This window comes from Papio anubis, chromosome 9, assembly GCF_008728515.1.
Source record: "Papio anubis isolate 15944 chromosome 9, Panubis1.0, whole genome shotgun sequence".
NCBI lineage: Eukaryota > Metazoa > Chordata > Mammalia > Primates > Cercopithecidae > Papio > Papio anubis.
In genome coordinates, this window is record NC_044984.1 from 38,884,718 (window position 1) to 38,902,724 (window position 18,007).

Sequence of the window (18,007 nt, forward strand, 5' to 3'; positions counted from 1 at the left end):
AGGGGGCTTGATTGAGTAGGGCTTTAGGGTCTTGGAAAGGCTGACAGTATCCTGCATGAGGTGGGAAACCACTGTAATGTTTTATAGCAGAGGAGGGACATGATCTGATTTAGGCTTTAAAATGATTATTCTGGTTTCTATCCCTATTTCAGGAATATATTTGGCTTTAAGCAACAAAATATCTAATAGTAATTTAAACAAACAGAGAATTGCTTTTCTTATTGTTTTCTTTGATGCAGGAGGTTTCTGAAATTGATTCAACCTTTCCATCATGAAATCAGGGATTCAGAGCCGCCCCCTCCTTTTTTTTTGGGTGGGGGACAGGGGACAGTCTGGTTCTGTTGCTCAGGCTGGAGTGTGGTGGCTTGGACTTGGCTCACTGCAACCTCTACCTCCCAGGCTCAAGTGATCCTCCCACCTCACCTTCCTGAGTAGCTAGGACTACAGTCACATGCCACCATGCTCAGCTAGTTATTTGTATTTTTTGTAGAGATAGGGTCTTATCATGTTGTTCAGGCTGGTTTTAAACTCCTGGACTCAAGTGATCCACTTACCTTGGCCTCCCAAAATGCTGGGATTACAGGCATGAGTCACAGCTGGTCCCCTTTTATCTTTTTTCTCCATCATTCTCCACATGTTGGCTGTTCACATTGTACTTTTTGTTTCATGGTTATAGGATGGCTGCTGCAACTCCAGACATCACATCCTTGTTGAAGGCAGAAAGGAGGGAAAGAGCACTAGCCATATCTACTTGGAAAGCTTTCCCTCTGTTACAAACTATCTGGATCTGTAAGGAAAGATGAAACAGTTAAAATATTTGCATTCTTAGCTCCTGTAGAAGTGGCAGTTAAGAAATAAAGAAGTTGAGGGTGGATATTGGGTCAGTCAACCTGCAGTGTCTGACAGTCGTGATTCATGATACCTGTTTTGGTTTATCATTTTACCAGGCTCTTCATGTACATTTTCTCATCTGGGTCCTGCAGTGATCCTCTGGGGGAGGGCAAGGAGGAGATGGCAAGCTTCATTTTAGAGATAAGAAAGCCAAGGCCCAGAAGGAAAGTGACTGCCTCACAGGTCTTTTGATGACAGGGCAGAGACTAAAACAGATGTCACTAACTCTTATTTATTGTATCCTGGGACCTAACTTTAGCATTATATGAATACCTTGTATGAGGCATTACCAATTGGATTCAGCCTGCTCCATTAAATGAGAAGCCACCTGGGCTCTGCAAGGGTTTTTGACTGTGATTACTTTGTGGCTTTTCTCTAGTTGCCCCAGAGCTGAGCTTCCACAGGCAATGAAGAAAGCCAAGGAGTAAGGAAAATCATTACTCTCTGGAGGGAAGAGGCAGATCCATCCTTCCGGCCTGTGACACAGTGGAAAAGTTCCTGAAAATTCATGGGTAGAATATGTTTCTTATAGAAAAAAATTTAAAATGCACCAGAAGAGCTCTCTCTGTAAAGAAAGTATATTTCATTAGTTTTATAAATTGCATAATTCTTTTATCAAGCTAACAATGGCCCTTTGTTTTTAAATTAACCCTTGATTTCTTCATAAGATTTGCTTAAAGCTGGGTTTCCAAATGGCTCTGGGAAGTAGAACAGCTGCGCTAGTGCCAGACGGGTGCTTTTCCTCCTGCCTGAGTGGATGCAGCTGAGAGAGGCTGCATTTCTGATCCATCTTGTGTCCAGGTGTGTGTTCACCCTTCCCTTGCACATGACTGATGCTGTTTTATCCAGCACACCTTGAGACTGAAATAATGAATGACCCAAGGCTCCAAAATGGCTATGAAAGAATATAGAAAGGCCCTAGGTTTAGGCATAAATAATAAAATTAAAGGGAATGGGAATTTTAACCTATGATGCTGAAAATGTAAACTACATTTAATTTTTATAACAACATGTGAAAGATGTTATTATTTTATTACAATGTCGATTTTACAGATAAAGAAACTGCAGTGTAGAGCTACAATCAAACTGCTTACAGTTACAATCAGTGTTAAACCAAAAACAGATTTGGATCTAGCTGTGTTCTGCTTATGTAGCTGCTAACAGCTTTCTGTAGTGTCCTGGGCGCACTAGCAAAACTCGAGGGAAAAATGAGGAACGGTGATGAAAGTCTGGGGCGTCTCAGGACCTTAATTTCACAGATAGGTAATATCACATGTATCCTATAAATGGCATTTGTTCTGGCCTGGTTCAAGTCCAGTGATTGGTTCTCAAATTCCTGTGTGCTTAAAATTCATCTAAGGAGTGTTATAAAATGCAGGTTTCTAGGCTCCAACCCGGAGGTTCTGGTTAAGCAGGGGTGGTGACAAACCTGGGAATCTGTAGTTTAGTAGGCATCCAGGCTTCTTTGATGCAGGTTTTCTGCAAATGACATTTCAAGAAATATCACTTGAAATTGAAATTTAATAGCCAGAACGGCACTAGGCATTCAGGAGGCTTCCAGCTTCACATCCAGGAGTTGGTAGATTGATGCACTTCTCACTAATAAAGATAAACAAGTTATCTCCAATGGAGACTTTTTCCCATTTATTCCAATTTGGCATTGAGGACTTTGAGGAGATACTGAAAAAGCAGAGTAGCTCTTTTCTAGGTAATAATAGAGAAACAACAGCAACAAAATTAAGAGGCAACATGCAGCATGCTTTATTTACTCTTTCCCTTTACTTTGGATCTGGAATTTTCTTATTTCTTTTACCTAGCCAGACACACCAGAAGAGATTCTCAGAAGATGCCAAAAATATTGCTCTTGTCACTACAGGATTCACATTCCCATTGCTCTCTTTCTGCCTGAATCCTCAGTAGAAAAGATGTCTTTTGTCTTTTGTCTCTTTCTGACAAGAATTAGGTCCCTGGGTTCTGAGTTACTTTTGTGATGAGTTCTTGCCTCTCTGGCCAGACACACTAAGTCCACATTGAGGTCAAGCATTTAGGTCTCAGGAAGCCATCAGACCCTATATGGGGCTTAGGCTGGGCAGGGCTTTTGTTTCAAATAGCGAGTTCAGTCCGGTAGTGAAAAGAACAAAATAAAACAAACAAAAAACCTTCTGAATACAGCTTGAATATAACAAATAACCTGAATATAAGTTTGTTTCTCCATTCCACAAATGTTTATTGAGTGTCTGCTGTTTGTTAGATATGTGTCAAGGACCAAGCAGGTAATTAATTTATGATTACAAGAAGCGATTTAGAAAACCACATTGCTGGCCGGGTGCTGTGGCTCACGCCTGTAATCCCAGCACTTTTGGAGGCCGAGGTGGGCAGATCACGAGGTCAACAGATCGAGACCATCCTGGCCAACATGGTGAAACCCCATCTCTACTTAAAATACAAAAATTAGCTGGGCATGGTGGTGTGTGCCTGTAGTCCCAGCTACTCGGGAGGCTGAGGCAGGAGAATCGTTTGAACCTAGGAAGCAGAGGTTGCAGTGAGCTGAGGTCGCACCACTGCACTCCAGCCTGGCGACAGAGCGAGACTGTCCACTCCCCCCCCCCCTAAAAAAAAAAAAACCCACATTGTCTTTTGTTTTCTGTTGAAAACCTTTAACATTTGCTTCCCTATTCTATATTACAAGCTTTTAAAACATTAATAAGTAGATCATTTTTGAACACTTATTGTGCGTGATACCCAGACAACTCTATTTTCAGGCCATGTTAAGAAGAATCTTAGAGTGCTAAGAGCATGTATTTAAGAGGCAACCAACTGTGGGTCACACCTTGCTTCTGCCTTCTTTCCTATTGGCTGGGTGAACTCGGGCAAGTTACTTATGCCCCCACCCACAATACCCCATCAAGCATTTTTTTTTTTTAAAGGTGATATAATACCTTCAAGTATGTTTCTAAAGATTAAATAACTAAAGAATGTAAAGCATTTGGCATACATTTAGTGTTTAATGAATTTCAATTAACACTATTATTGAGGTTTTCCAACTGCTCTCAAGGAGACTTTAGTACAGCTGGGAATACAGATATGTCCTTAAACATCGATGCAAAAATCCTCAATAAAATACTGGCAAACCGGATTCAGCAGCACATCAAAAAGCTTATCCACCATGATCAAGTGGGCTTCATCCCTGGGATGCAAGGGTGGTTCAACATTCGCAAATCAATAAACATAATCCAGCATATAAACAGAACCAAAGACAAGAACCACATGATTATCTCAATAGATGCAGAAAAGGCTTTTGACAAAATTCAACAGCCTTCATGCTAAAAACGCTCAATAAATTCGGTATTGATGGAACGTACCTCAAAATCATAAGAGCTATTTATGACAAACCCACAGCCAATATCATACTGAATGGGCAAAAACTGGAAAAATTCCCTTTGAAAACTGGCACAAGACAGGGATGCCCTCTCTCACCACTCCTATTCAACATAGTGTTGGAAGTTCTGGCTAGGGCAATCAGGCAAGAGAAAGAAATCAAGGGTATTCAGTTAGGAAAAGAAGAAGTCAAATTGTCCCTGTTTGCAGATGACATGATTGTATATTTAGAAAATCCCATTGTCTCAGCTCAAAATCTCCTTAAGCTGATAAGCAACTTCAGCAAAGTCTCAGGATACAAAATTAATGTGCAAAAATCACAAGCATTCTTATACACCAGTAACAGACAAACAGAGAGCCAAATCATGAATGAACTTCCATTCACAATTGCTTCAAAGAGAATAAAATACCTAGGAATCCAACTTCCAAGGGATGTAAAGGACCTCTTCAAGGAGAACTACAAACCACTGCTCAGTGAAATAAAAGAGGACACAAACAAATGGAAGAACATACCATGCTCATGGATAGGAAGAATCAATATCGTGAAAATGGCCATACTGCCCAAGGTAATTTATAGATTCAATGCCATCCCCATCAAGCTACCAACGAGTTTCTTCACAGAATTGGAAAAAACTGCTTTAAAGTTCATATGGAACCAAAAAAGAGCCCGCATCTCCAAGACAATCCTAAGTCAAAAGAACAAAGCTGGAGGCATCACGCTACCTGACTTCAAACTATACTACAAGGCTACAGTAACCAAAACAGCATGGTACTGGTACCAAAACAGAGATATAGACCAATGGAACAGAACAGAGTCCTCAGAAATAATACTACACATCTACAGCCATCTGATCTTTGACAAACCTGAGAGAAACAAGAAATGGGGAAAGGATTCCCTTTTTAATAAATGGTGCTGGGAAAATTGGCTAGCCATAAGTAGAAAGCTGAAACTAGATCCTTTCCTTACTCCTTATACGAAAACTAATTCAAGATGGATTAGAGACTTAAATGTTAGACCTAATACCATAAAAACCCTAGAGGAAAACCTAGGTATTACCATTCAGGACATAGGCATGGGCAAAGACTTCATGTCTAAAACACCAAAAGCAACGGCAGCAAAAGCCAAAATTGACAAATGGGATCTAATTAAACTAAAGAGCTTCTGCACAGCAAAAGAAACTACCATCAGAGTGAACAGGCAACCTACAGAATGGGAGAAAATTTTTGCAATCTCCTCATCTGACAAAGGGCTAATATCCAGAACCTACAAAGAACTCAAACAAATTTACAAGAAAAAACCAAACAACCCCATCAAAAAGTGGGCAAAGGATATGAACAGACATTTCTCAAAAGAAGACATTCATACAGCCAACAGACACATGAAAAAATGCTCATCATCACTGGCCATCAGAGAAATGCAAATCAAAACCACAATGAGATATCATCTCACACCAGTTAGAATGGCGATCATTAAAAAGTCAGGAAACAACAGGTGCTGGGGAGGATGTGGAGAAATAGGAACACTTTTACACTGTTGGTGGGATTGTAAACTAGTTCAACCATTATGGAAAACAGTATGGCGATTCCTCAAGGATCTAGAACTAGATGTACCATATGACCCAGCCATCCCATTACTGGGGATATACCCAAAGGATTATAAATCATGCTGCTATAAAGACACATGCACACGTATGTTTATTGCGGCACTATTCACAATAGCAAAGACTTGGAATCAACCCAAATGTCCATCAGTGACAGACTGGATTAAGAAAATGTGGCACATATACACCATGGAATACTATGCAGCCATAAAAAAGGATGAGTTTGTGTCCTTTGTAGGGACATGGATGCAGCTGGAAACCATCATTCTTAGCAAACTATCACAAGAAGAGAAAGCCAAACACCACATGTTCTCACTCATAGGTGGGAACTGAACAATGAGATCACTTGGACTCGGGAAGGGGAACATCACACACTGGGGCCTATCATGGGGGGGGGGGCGGAAGGGATTGCATTGGGAGTTATACCTGATGTAAATGACGAGTTGATGGGTGCTGACGAGTTGATAGGTGCAGCACAGCAACATGGCACAAGTATACATATGTAACAAACCTGCACGTTATGCACATGTACCCTAGAACTTAAAGTATAATAATAATAAAAAAATAAAAAAAAATAAAAATTAAAAGTGTATTGAAAGTCATCGTGGCAAGTTTCAGATCAGTCGAAACTGGAGATTGGAGGTCGTTGGAGTGCTGTTGGAGGAAGTGCTATTGGAGGTTGGAGCAAGGAGAGCAGTTGTTGGAAGGAACTTCTTAGAAGAGCCAGTCTCGAAGATATGGTGTCGACAGAGCCTGAAGCTGCACTCTTACTACATTTGCAAGTTGATCTCCAGTGTTCGGTGTTCTATTTGTGGCTACACAAATTGAGAAATGTCAAAAATGTAAGTGGCAGAAAAAAAAGGACAGAAAATTATTTATGTAAGGAGAAGTTAAAGGTATTGTGATTATTTTAATCTGGGAATGTGGTTCTTAATGATTTTAGTACATGAGCCATTTTGGAAAGGAAAAAGAAAAAGATACAGGAAAACAAAACTAGTGATAGTGATTGTGTTCTTTATTTGTGTTAGCCTCACATGCCTAACACAGCAGAGGGGTTAACACAAGAAGTTTTTAATCAACCTTTGTTAATGAATCAGTGTACCTTCCCTGTTTTCTGTTTGATTTTACAAAGCCACAAATAAAAATAATTTTTGAAAAAAAAAAAAACTTAACTGGAATGGAGAAACTAGTAGCCTTTGAAGTTATACCAGTTGCATTATAGTCAAGGTAATCATACAGTTTGTCATCCAAAATGGGGTGCTTTTGAGAATCAAAGGGGACTCTTTATTAGTAATTAAGCTAAGACATTAAGTATCAACTTGGATTGCCCTGGGTACGTGGGGACATTTGGGCATCCTGAGTATAGTTTTTATTTATTAAATCCCTCCTCATTAATCTTTTATTAGTTAATAACAGAAACAAATTAATAGCTCCTATGGAAAGTAAATTTACAAAGTCTCAGTCATGCAAATGCTCTAAGAAAAGTTAAGGGATTAAAATAAAATGAATAAATAAAAGTTAATATTTATTGCATGCTTATTTGCTAAGCAATTATAGAGATGAATGAGGCTTTAATTCTAGATCTGTCTGACTTGGGACTTTATCAGAATATACATTTGACAGTTCTTGTCTAAAGCAGAAAGATGTTTAATAACTGTGTTTAAGTAAAAATTGCAATTCTTACAAAAAATTAATGATGCCTCAGAAACAGAGAATTTCAGAGGAAGAGGCAAATTCAACCTTTTCATGAGGGGTGGGATCTTGTTTCCTAGAATCCTTAAGAACCTGCGAGCATCCCTTGCTTTGTGGTGATTTAGACAAAATTGAGAAAGGGATGTAAACCCCAGTCTTTATGCACTAATGCATTAGTGTAACCCATGTACATGAATGCATTATTTTTTCTTGTCATTTTCTCATTTGTGTTAGAGGCTCATTCAGTTTTCTCAGGAGTTGAGTTTTTTCAACATATGAAAAAGCCCTGTGCTTTTTCCATGGTGGTAAATGCTGATTTTTTTTTTAGACTGGCTTAGTCATAACTTTGTCTACATGTAAGAGACTAGACCAGGGTTATTTTGTGATTTCCAACTTAAACCTGGGCTACGCTTCCCTCTTAGGTTTTGGCCAAGGCTGGGTACATCTGAAGGATGGTGGGGTTGTTGTATTAGGAACAGAGCACCTGGTGGCTTCAAATCTAGGAGCTGGAATCAGCCCTCTGTGTTCAAATCCTGATTCAGGCATGCAGTAGCTGTGTGGCCTTGGGTAAGTTACTTCATTTCTTTGTGCAGAGCTAGCTTCATGGGCATGTGATCTGCATAGTTGCACGGCACCGTGGTCAGGAGAGCCCCGCACTTGGATTAATGTTCTGTAGTTGCTATATTGAAATGTGTAATATTTTTTGAACAAGGAGATCCACATTTTCCTTTGCACTTGGTCTCAAAAATTAAGTAACTGATTCTGTTTCCTAGCCTTAGATTTTTTACTTGTAAAACAGGGATAGTAATATTTTCTTCATCTTTGTGTACATAGGATCCTCCTAGGAAAAGATATGACAGTGGTAAGGTCGAGTCAGGCAGTGAGTTTAATCTGAACTAATTTATTTAAAAAGGAAGGTTGAACTTGGCTATTATATGGTATCCACCTCTCATGTTGTTTTTTAGCTTATCTGCCTGGGGTATGGGGGGAAATGATAGTACTCTTTTACATAAGAATATCTAGGAGACATTAGGAGCAAAGGCAGCCTTGTTTTGGAACTGTGGCCCGGTAGTATCATATGAAGATGGGGGGATGGTCTCTCTTCTTCAGTAAAACTGGGCTGTGGTACCACAGTTTTGGGACAGCATCAGTGCCATAACTTGTCAGACTAGCTTTGCCTGAGTCCCAGTAGTGCTGACAACAGTGGGGCCAAAGTTCCCTGTTAGGTTTTTGAGGACTTCAGAGAGCCAATCAGCTGATGCAATCACTGCCGTTACCACCACCAAAATGAACTGACTTTTTCATAAGAGGAAAATGGCAGGTGCCAGGTAGTACCTCAGGCATTGCATTAAAAACATATGTGAGAAATTGCTTGCTTTCTCTAAGAAATAATTGGAATGGATGTTGTAAAGCGCTGGAAGTACTTTAAAAACTAGTGAGGAAATGACATCAGGGAAATGTGGGTTATTGATAACATTAAGAACTATATTGTATTATGAGTGTCTGTGGCCTGTGACATAAAAGTTACCTTGATATATGAGCCTCTTTTTCTTCTATTAATTAATGACAGGAAGAATTGGATTTCAATGACATATATAGAAACATAACATTCAAGCAAATCATAACTTGAACAACAAAGGAAAGGAAGAAACAATCTTTAATGAAAAGGTTACTAATTCATCTCTTCTTTATAAAAACTAATAATGGATCATTATTGTGGTGTTAGAAAGGTTTTCATATCTTGCTCACGCCTCCCAGCTCATGAAGTTGAAAGCTATTTAGCATATAAGTGAGATATTCTGTTCATGATCCTACATTTATCCTGTAGGTTTAAATATGGATAGCAAATCAGCACATATCTCCAATTAACCAGTGCTGATACATATTTGAGTAATCAGTGTCCACAGCAATATGTTAATTTCTGATTAAGCATAGATAAACATAGTTGTCTCCTTAGTCGTTGAACTTTAGTATAATAAATATAGCCCTTTGAGAATGGTAGTAGATAATGAACCAATGGAGGATTTATTGTAGCAGGCTGTAAAATAGCCCAATGGAAGATGTGAAAAAAATCAAAACACCAGCCATTTCCAGGAGCAGTAGTAGACAGGCCTTAAACTATTGATTTGACAGTTTGGGCCATTAGAATAAAGGCCCGACTAAGAAGCAGATTTCCCAGTCTGCAGAGCCTGCCAGGGAGAAGAAATATGCCATTTAACAAGTACCTTGCCCAGGTGTTTTTGCTTCTACCAGCTGGCAACTACAGAATGTGGTACAGTTTCGTACTCACCAGGAGACATTACAACAAGTTCCTGGGGAGTTAACAAATAGAAAATACCCAGGCAGGCTCAGCAGGAACAAAGCTTTAATATTCTTAACCTGCTGAAGGCAGTGAAAAGTGTTCATTAGAACAGTTGCTCAAATGAGTCGCATTTCTATCGCCTTCTGAACCTCTGTTTCTTTACTAGATGCTACTTTGAAGCTGGCATTTCCACAGGTACAAGTTACTGCAAACAGGTCAAGAACTCTGCTCTAAAGTTGTACAGAATTTGAAGATCTTTATTTTCATTTTAATGTTTGAATCATTTTAGTTTATAGCGTATGTGAGAATATTTGCCAAAAGGAACTCTTTTTTTGTTACTTTGGTCTAATCTAAATTTATCACTTAGAAACTTTGAGCTGAATTTATTACTTAGAAACATAAACAATGGCTTGAACTACTACATTTTCCAGCCCTTTAACATGGCCAAATGTCATGTAACGTGTCAGCCCTGAGCTTGGTTAATTTATTGCACCTTTCTGTTGATTAGAAGGGAATGAGTCCTAGAAGATTTTGCTTTCATTTTGAAATACCATCAGCTAAATTGCTAAATTATATTCTAAGAATTTTTTTTAAAATATGAAGGGGTTCCTTTCTAAGAACAACTTAGAAACATTAAGATAATTTCACCTGCAGTTGTGACCTTGAAAAAGATGCAAAATGTTGCTGCTTCATTCTTTTGGCATAGTACTTCAAACCAAACAAAGGATTCCAACAGCATAATTTTATTATTCCTTTTGCTGACAGTTCAGGTTCTTCATTCATATTTTGTATTTTCTTATTCGTAGAAAATTTTTCCTCTCAAAGACATAGCTTTAGAAATTTCCTAATACCAAAATATGTTGTTGTACTTATATTTTACAAACTCAAAGAGAAGGAAGAAAAATACCAGTATTTTTTTTTTGACATTTCCTACAAAGCAAGTAACTCAAAAGAAATGCAGAAAATCAGAGACAGAATTCAGAAAGGCAACTTACAGGAATTAAATAATCATAACATCTGTGTTGATAAAAACTCAAAAAAAGTAAATGATGTAATTATCCAAAATGTTTAATTATGAGAAATAGAACACCATTTATGTAAAAGACATTTTCATATTATCGGCACTTTTGTTCCCCTCAACTAGTGTTTTTAAGGATCATGCCTTCAGAGCAGAGAGATATGCCAACGACAGAAATATTTAAGATTCCACAGAATTTTTGTTGATTTGTTGTTGGAGTTAACAATAAAACCATATCAAGTAATTTGAACTGGATAAGTTGGCTGAGGATAGATGTCAAGCAACATACATGACACAGCTCTTTAACGTTCTAGGAAAGTGGATGTCCCCAGCTGGATACAGCATTTCGACAGCATGTGTGCAAACATAGCTGTTTCATCCATGGTGAGTCATTTGCAACCACGAGTATACTCTGCAGGCAACACAAGAACCAGTGCATGATTGGATGAACCACAGGGAAGGCACTTTGGTGCTCAAATTTCAATATATTCTGTTTTTACATGTTTACATTTCAATTTTTTTTTTTCCTGAGGATACTCAGTTTAATATCTTCTATTTGAGGTGCCTTACAATTGTGTAAAATTCTTAGGTATTATTATGATTTTGTTTGTTTTGTTTTGTTTTTATTTATTTATTTTTATTATACTTTAAGTTCTGGGATACATGTGAAGAATGTGCAGGTTTGTTACATAGGTATACATGTGCCATGGTGGTTTGCTGCACCCATCAACCCGTCACCTACATTAGGTATTTCTTCTAATGCTATCCCTCCCCTAGCCCCCCGACCCCCCAACAGGGCCCAGTGTGATGTTACCCTCCCTGTGTCCAAGTATTCTCATTGTTCAACTCCCACTTATAAGTGAGAACATGCAGGGTTTGGTTTTCTGTTCTTGTGTTAGTTTGTTGAGAATGATGGTTTCCAGCTTCATCTGTGTCCCTGCAAAGGACATGAACTCATCCTTTTTTATGGCTGCATAGTATTTCCTGATGTATATGTGCCACATTTTCCTTATCCAGCCTATCATTGATGGACATTTGGGTTGGTTCCAAGTGTTTGCTATTGTGAATAGTGCTGCCATAAACATACGTGTGCATATGTCTTTATAGTAGAATGATTTATAATGCTTTGGATATATACCCAGTAATGAGATTGCTGGGTCAAATGGTATTTCTAGTTCTAGATCCTTGAGGAATTGCCACACTGTCTTCCACAATGGTTGAATTAATTTACACTCCCACCAATAGTGTAAAAGCATTCCTGTTTCTCCGCATCCTCTCCAGCATCTGTTGTTTTCTGACTTTTTAATGATTGCCATTCTAACTGGCATGAGATGGTATCTCATTGTGGTTTTGATTTGCATTTCTCTAGTGACCGGTGGTGATGAACTTTTCTTCGTATATTTGTTGGCTGCATAAATGTCTTCTTTTGAGAAGTGTCTGTTCATATCCTTTGCCTACTTTTTGATGGGATTCTTTGTTTTTTTTTTTCTTGTGAATTTGTTTAAGTTATATTTCAATATTTAAAGATATCTGAAGATATTTTAGATAAGACAGATCTGATGATATCAACATAAGATTTTATGAGACTAAGGGGAAACAAACTAAAAAATTGTTTATCTCCAGAGAGGTACTATTTCAAATTTTAAATGAATTCAAAATGAGGGCTGGGTGCAGTGGCTCATGCCTGATATCCAGCACTTTGGGACGCCAGCCTCAAGAACTCCTGAGGTCAGGAGTTCAAGACCAGCCTGGCCAACATGATGAAACCCCATCTCTACTAAAAATACAAAAAAGTTAGCCAGGTGTGGTGGCAGGCGCCTGTCATCCCAGCTACTCAGGAGGCCGAGGTGAGAGGATCACTTGAATCTAAAGGCACAGGTTGCAGTGCACCGAGATGATGCCATTGTATTCCAGCATGGGTGACAGAGTGAAACTCCATCTCAAAAAAAAAAAAAAAAGGTGCGTATGGGAGTCTTTCTCTATGCATACTGAGGTTTGACACTTCTGTCCAAAGTACCATTGTAGAACCTTTAAAGCCATATGAGAAACACAAAATTCTTTTCTCATGTTGTGTTAGTCTGTTCTGACACTACTAATAAAGACATACCCAAGACTGGTTTAATTGACTCACAGTTCAGCATGGCTGAGGAGACCTCAGGAAACTTACAGTCACAGCGAAAGGGGAAGCAAACACGTCCCTCTTTACATGGCGACAGCAAGGAGAAATGCCAAGCAAAAGGGGGAAAAGCCCCTTATAAAACCATCAGATCTCATGAGAACTCACTATCACGAGAACAGCATGAGGGTAACTGCCCCTACAGTTAAATTGCCTCCCACCGGGTCCCTCCCATGACGTGTGGAGATTATGGAAACTAAAATTCAAGATGAGATTTGGTTGGGGAAACAGCCAAACCATATCACATGTTATGAATAAAGATGATGTTTTTAAGAAAGGAACTTTTCTTAAAGAGGATAGTTTTATGTTCTAAGTCAGGGTCAGCAAACTGGCTCACGGGCCACATCTCGCCTCTTACCTGTTCTGGCATGGTCTGTGAACTAAGGATGATTTTCACGTTTTTAAATGGTTGAAAAAAAATCAAAAGAAGAATATTTTATGACCCAATGAAGATGATGTAAAATTTTAATTTACGTTTCCATAAGTAAAGTTTTATTGGAACATAGTCACATTAGTTCATTTATGTATTGTCTGATGTATTGTCTGTTACATATGGCTACTTTTGTGCTTCCATGGCAGAATAGAGTTGTAACAGAGACTGTCTCACCTACAAAGCCTAAAATATTCACTATCTATCCCTTTACAGAAAAAATTTGCCAACTTCTGTTCTAAATTACTTATCTTCTGATTTTGATACAAGATTGCATAATGAAAAGTAAGTGTTTTATAGTTAAATGGGAATTTATGTTATAATTACTTTTGGACTAACATTATGAACAAATAATTATAACGGATTTAATTAAACCATAGTATTATTTTCCATTGGCATTTGCATGGCATGAAATGGGTCCCCAAGAAGTATTTTTTGAAGAAATAGATAAATAAATTGACACATGAAGCTGAAGACTATGGGTACTAAAAGAATAATCCATTTTATCTACTTACTTTTTCTTCTGATTTAAATTCTATTTTGGAAAACTTGTTTAATTTAGTAATATTTGTCATATCTCTGAAGTAATCAGTTGCCATAAATTTGAAAATGATACAGTTGTGGAATCACAAACTGTATTTGTGTCTGATTTAATTCAGCTAAATGTGATCCTAATTAGATACATGGTGTTCCAGCTTTTTGTGTTCCTCAGTTCATTTTTTGTGGTTTCTTTGTGCAGGCAGTATTAAACACATGCAAATCTCTACAATTATTCACACTGAGAGACAGAAGTGTCTGTGTTCTGTGATCATCTGTTTATACATTAAAAAACCTTATTTGTAGAGAATCAATAATTAGATGGCCTTGGAATATAAATCTGAGATTTCTGCTATACAGGGATTTCCTTCTGGTAGAGTCTTAAGTTCTGAGTTTGAGGTTTCCATGATTATTGATTATAATTATTTTTTAAGCTAATGACTCCTTTGGGGATTTATTTGAGACTGAAGTAAGTCCAACATGCAAAACTTCTAAGTTAGTAAACAAATAAATCTCCAATCTCATCAAGCAAGTTATTTACTGGAAGCCTTGTAAATTAGAAGCATGATGCCCCACAATTCCATTAATAAAATCTCATCAGCATAATTTAATGTCACATATACAGTATTAGGTTTTAGAGCCAGAACCACAATTACTATGAGAGAGAGTTAACTGTATAAATCTTAATGGGAGAAACTTTCAAAACAATTTAGAACAGACAGGTATACCAGAAAAACTCCCCAAGGTAAATAATACTAAAATATTATTTAATTTATATTTATGAAATTATCAGCCAGATAATTGTGATTTATAAGATCGTTTCAACAAAAAGGACAGCAACTATTGCTCATTTGTAAAATAGAATAATTCTATTAGAACGACATTAATACCACATTAATCTTTATTTACACAGTTTGATATAAAATCAAAATCGTACGCATGTTATTTATAAGCACGAAATCTATGGACGTATAGAAAATTTTAGTAAGAGTTAGAAAGGAATTTAACAATTAAAAATTTTTAAGGATTTCTTAGTCCAAATTCGACATTTTTCTCTACAAATGTATGAAACTTAATTGATTCTACTGAGTATTTTAACTGACTTCTAATTGTGTTCAAAGGATGTATTACCTATGGGTTCTATAGTTACTGTTTTCTATAGGTTTCTGTTCTAAGTCAGTGTATCTATAGGGATATAGACATAGATATAGATATTACTAAATATTTTTCTCATAAAACAGTAAATATCCTTACTTTTTCTTCTTATGGTTTTTAAAACGCATATAAATGATTGATCAATAAAATAGAATTGAGAGAAATATGTTACATAAAAGTACTTTCTCCAAAGTAAAGGAGAAAAATTGGAAATAATTACAACTATTGAATAACAATTTTGTAACAGTTTTGCATATAAGACTTTAAAGACATTGAATTATACCAATTTATAAATATAATTCATGCAACATGAAAGTATGTTATGCAACACAACAATATAACGAACTCTACCACTCAAATCAGGAATCGGAACACTACTAGTAGCCTTACCCTGGATCCCTTCACGAATAGTGATTATTTTGCATTTTGGCTTTATTTCTCCCATGCCTTTGTTTTAAAATAGTTTTATGTCATATGTATATGTGTATATAAGTGTGTGTATTTGTGTGTGTGTGTGTGTGTGTGTATAGTCAAAAGTGTGTTGCTTGATTTTGCTTATCTTTGAACTTTTTGTAATTTGTTTTTTTTCATCTTTGATGTTGTGACTATAGTTGATTAATTTTCTCTTAGTAAAACATTCCATTGTGTGAGTACACCACAAGTTATTTATCCATTTTTCTATTGTTGGACATTTGGACTGTTTCCAGTTTTCTTCCCAATTTTATATGTGCTGCCACGAATATTAATGTAAACATCTTCCTTTAAACATGTGCACAAGTTTTTCTAGGCATATAATGAAGAGCAGAGTTGCAAGACCATGGTTTATCCAAATGTTCAACTTGGATATTGAACATTTATGCTCAGTAACATAAATAACATAGTCAATTATCATATAATGGTAAATTGTTTTCAAACATGTTTGTGCCAGTTTACACTATCCCTGGCAATATTACACTTGATCCACATTCTCACTTAAATTTGTATTGGGTATTACTAGATTTTTTTTTTTTTTTCTTAGACATGGTTTCACTCTGTTGCCCAGGCTGGAGTGCAGTAGTGGGATCTTTGCAACCTCCACTTCCTTGGCTCAAGTTCTCTCTCCTGTCTCAGTCTCTTGAATAGCTGGGAGTACAGGCATGCACCACCATACTGGGCTAAGGTTTTGTATTTTTTGTAGATATGGGTTTTTGCCATGTTACTCAGGCTGCTCCTGACCTCCTGGGCTCAAGTGATTCACCTGCCTTGGCCTCCCAAAGCCCTGGAATTACAGGTGTAAACCACTGCACCCGGCCAGATTTCATAATTCGTGCTAAACTCTTGGGTGTAAAATGATCTCATTGTGGTCTTAATTTTCATTTGCTTGACTACTAATGAGAGTGATCATCTTTTCATGTTTTTATTACTATTACTTTTTTGTGTGTGTGAAATATCTTTTGTCTTGTCACACGTTTTGGTCAGTTTTTCCTCCCAGTTAGGTTGTCTTTTTTCCTGTTGATTTGTATTAAATTAATTTTCATAAAGTTCAATTTCCTAAAAATATAACAAAAAACACAAGCAAAATATTTTGAGCACAACTGTTTCAAAATGTTATTTGAATTCTCTAAAGCAGTACGTTTTACTTATTGAAATGGTCTCCAACAAGAAAATGTCTAACTGGTTAAATATTGGTTTAAAGGTAGATGACAGACTAAATCATATATATAGGTAGGTAGAAATATGTTTGTGTTTTTTCAGCCCCAAACTAAGAATGATCCTTTATCCTAAGGCCTTTAGATTCTAACGTATTTACTATTGGAACAAGGGGAATACTAAACTTGGCTCTGACATGTTTATCTTATTTAAACATCATTTGTATTATACTTATACTTTGAAAAGTCTTCCAATATCCATGGAACAAAAAAGTTCAGCATGATAACTACTTAAGCCATTACTACCATATCTGTAGATTTTTTTAAGCCTTTGTCAGTAGTATATCATTATGCCATTATCAATATAACATACTGTCGATAAAAAGGTACTTAAATATCATTATACTAATTATTTTAATTATTTAAAACACAACTTTTAAAATCCCATTGTGTCCTAAAGTGATATTTCACAGTAAGAGACGAATGTATTATATGAAGCATGAGCTTTCCCTGTTGTGTCTTTCATTCTTTCCCTCATCTGTATCAGAAAAGGTCACAATCTAGAGATAATTATTCACTTCACCTTTTCTACCTAGTGAGATGGCTTGAATTCCCAAGATCTGTCCTTTTCAGGGCTTCATACTGGGATCTCAGGCCCCCATGCTAAACCTAATTTACTTATTGACTTCCTATATTTATAGTGGCATAACAATGGCCATGTGGATTCTGTGCTAAATATACTCTTAGGTTGTTGCTTCCTATATAAAAAAGCACTCAGTCCTACGGGTACCATCAGACCAGTGCTCCCCAGGTGGTGTGAAAGTTTATCTGAAATCCAGTTTCTGAAGAATAAGTAAACTTTATATGGGAGGACTTCCCTGAAATGCTTGCTTCTCTGTACCATCTAATATAAGCAGAATTTCTGAAAATTGCATTCAGCTAGGGTTGCTGTGAAGATTTAATAACAGCACCTGATATATAGGAAGTTTTCGTTAAATGTTACCAGTGAGGAAAATGATGTTGATTTTGTGTTGTTAGAAATATTGACACATTTGGCATCATCCATGTTTTGCTATTAATTCATAAGACTACCTCATTAAACCTTTATTTTGAATGTACAAACATTTCTCATTTGTAGTCTTTGGAGGCCTACTTTTACACGTGTTTTATTTCCATAATTACCTAAAACTAATTTGACA

General features: G+C 36.9%; 1 protein-coding gene and 1 long non-coding RNA gene across 7 annotated transcripts in view; both read left to right on the forward strand.

Moving 5' to 3' along the window:
• The window catches only part of TMEM117 (transmembrane protein 117), a 548,292-nt gene that overhangs the window by 227,979 nt on the left and 302,306 nt on the right, over window positions 1-18,007 (forward strand). Inside the window, exon 4 of one of the 6 annotated variants that reach the window (XM_021922226.2) lies at window positions 11,197-11,266. The exons of 4 other annotated variants lie outside the window; for them this stretch is intronic. In XM_021922226.2, coding sequence (XP_021777918.1) covers window positions 11,197-11,266 — 70 coding nt within the window. Of the gene's footprint in view, window positions 1-11,196; window positions 11,267-18,007 lie in introns of those variants that run through there. One more of the 6 variants, XM_021922229.2, reaches the window with a different exon arrangement.
• The window catches only part of LOC110740668, a 30,750-nt gene continuing 25,953 nt past the window's right edge, over window positions 13,211-18,007 (forward strand). The window contains exon 1 of the long non-coding RNA XR_002515624.1: window positions 13,211-13,773. This is a non-coding gene — a long non-coding RNA (uncharacterized LOC110740668). The remainder of the gene's footprint in view (window positions 13,774-18,007) is intronic.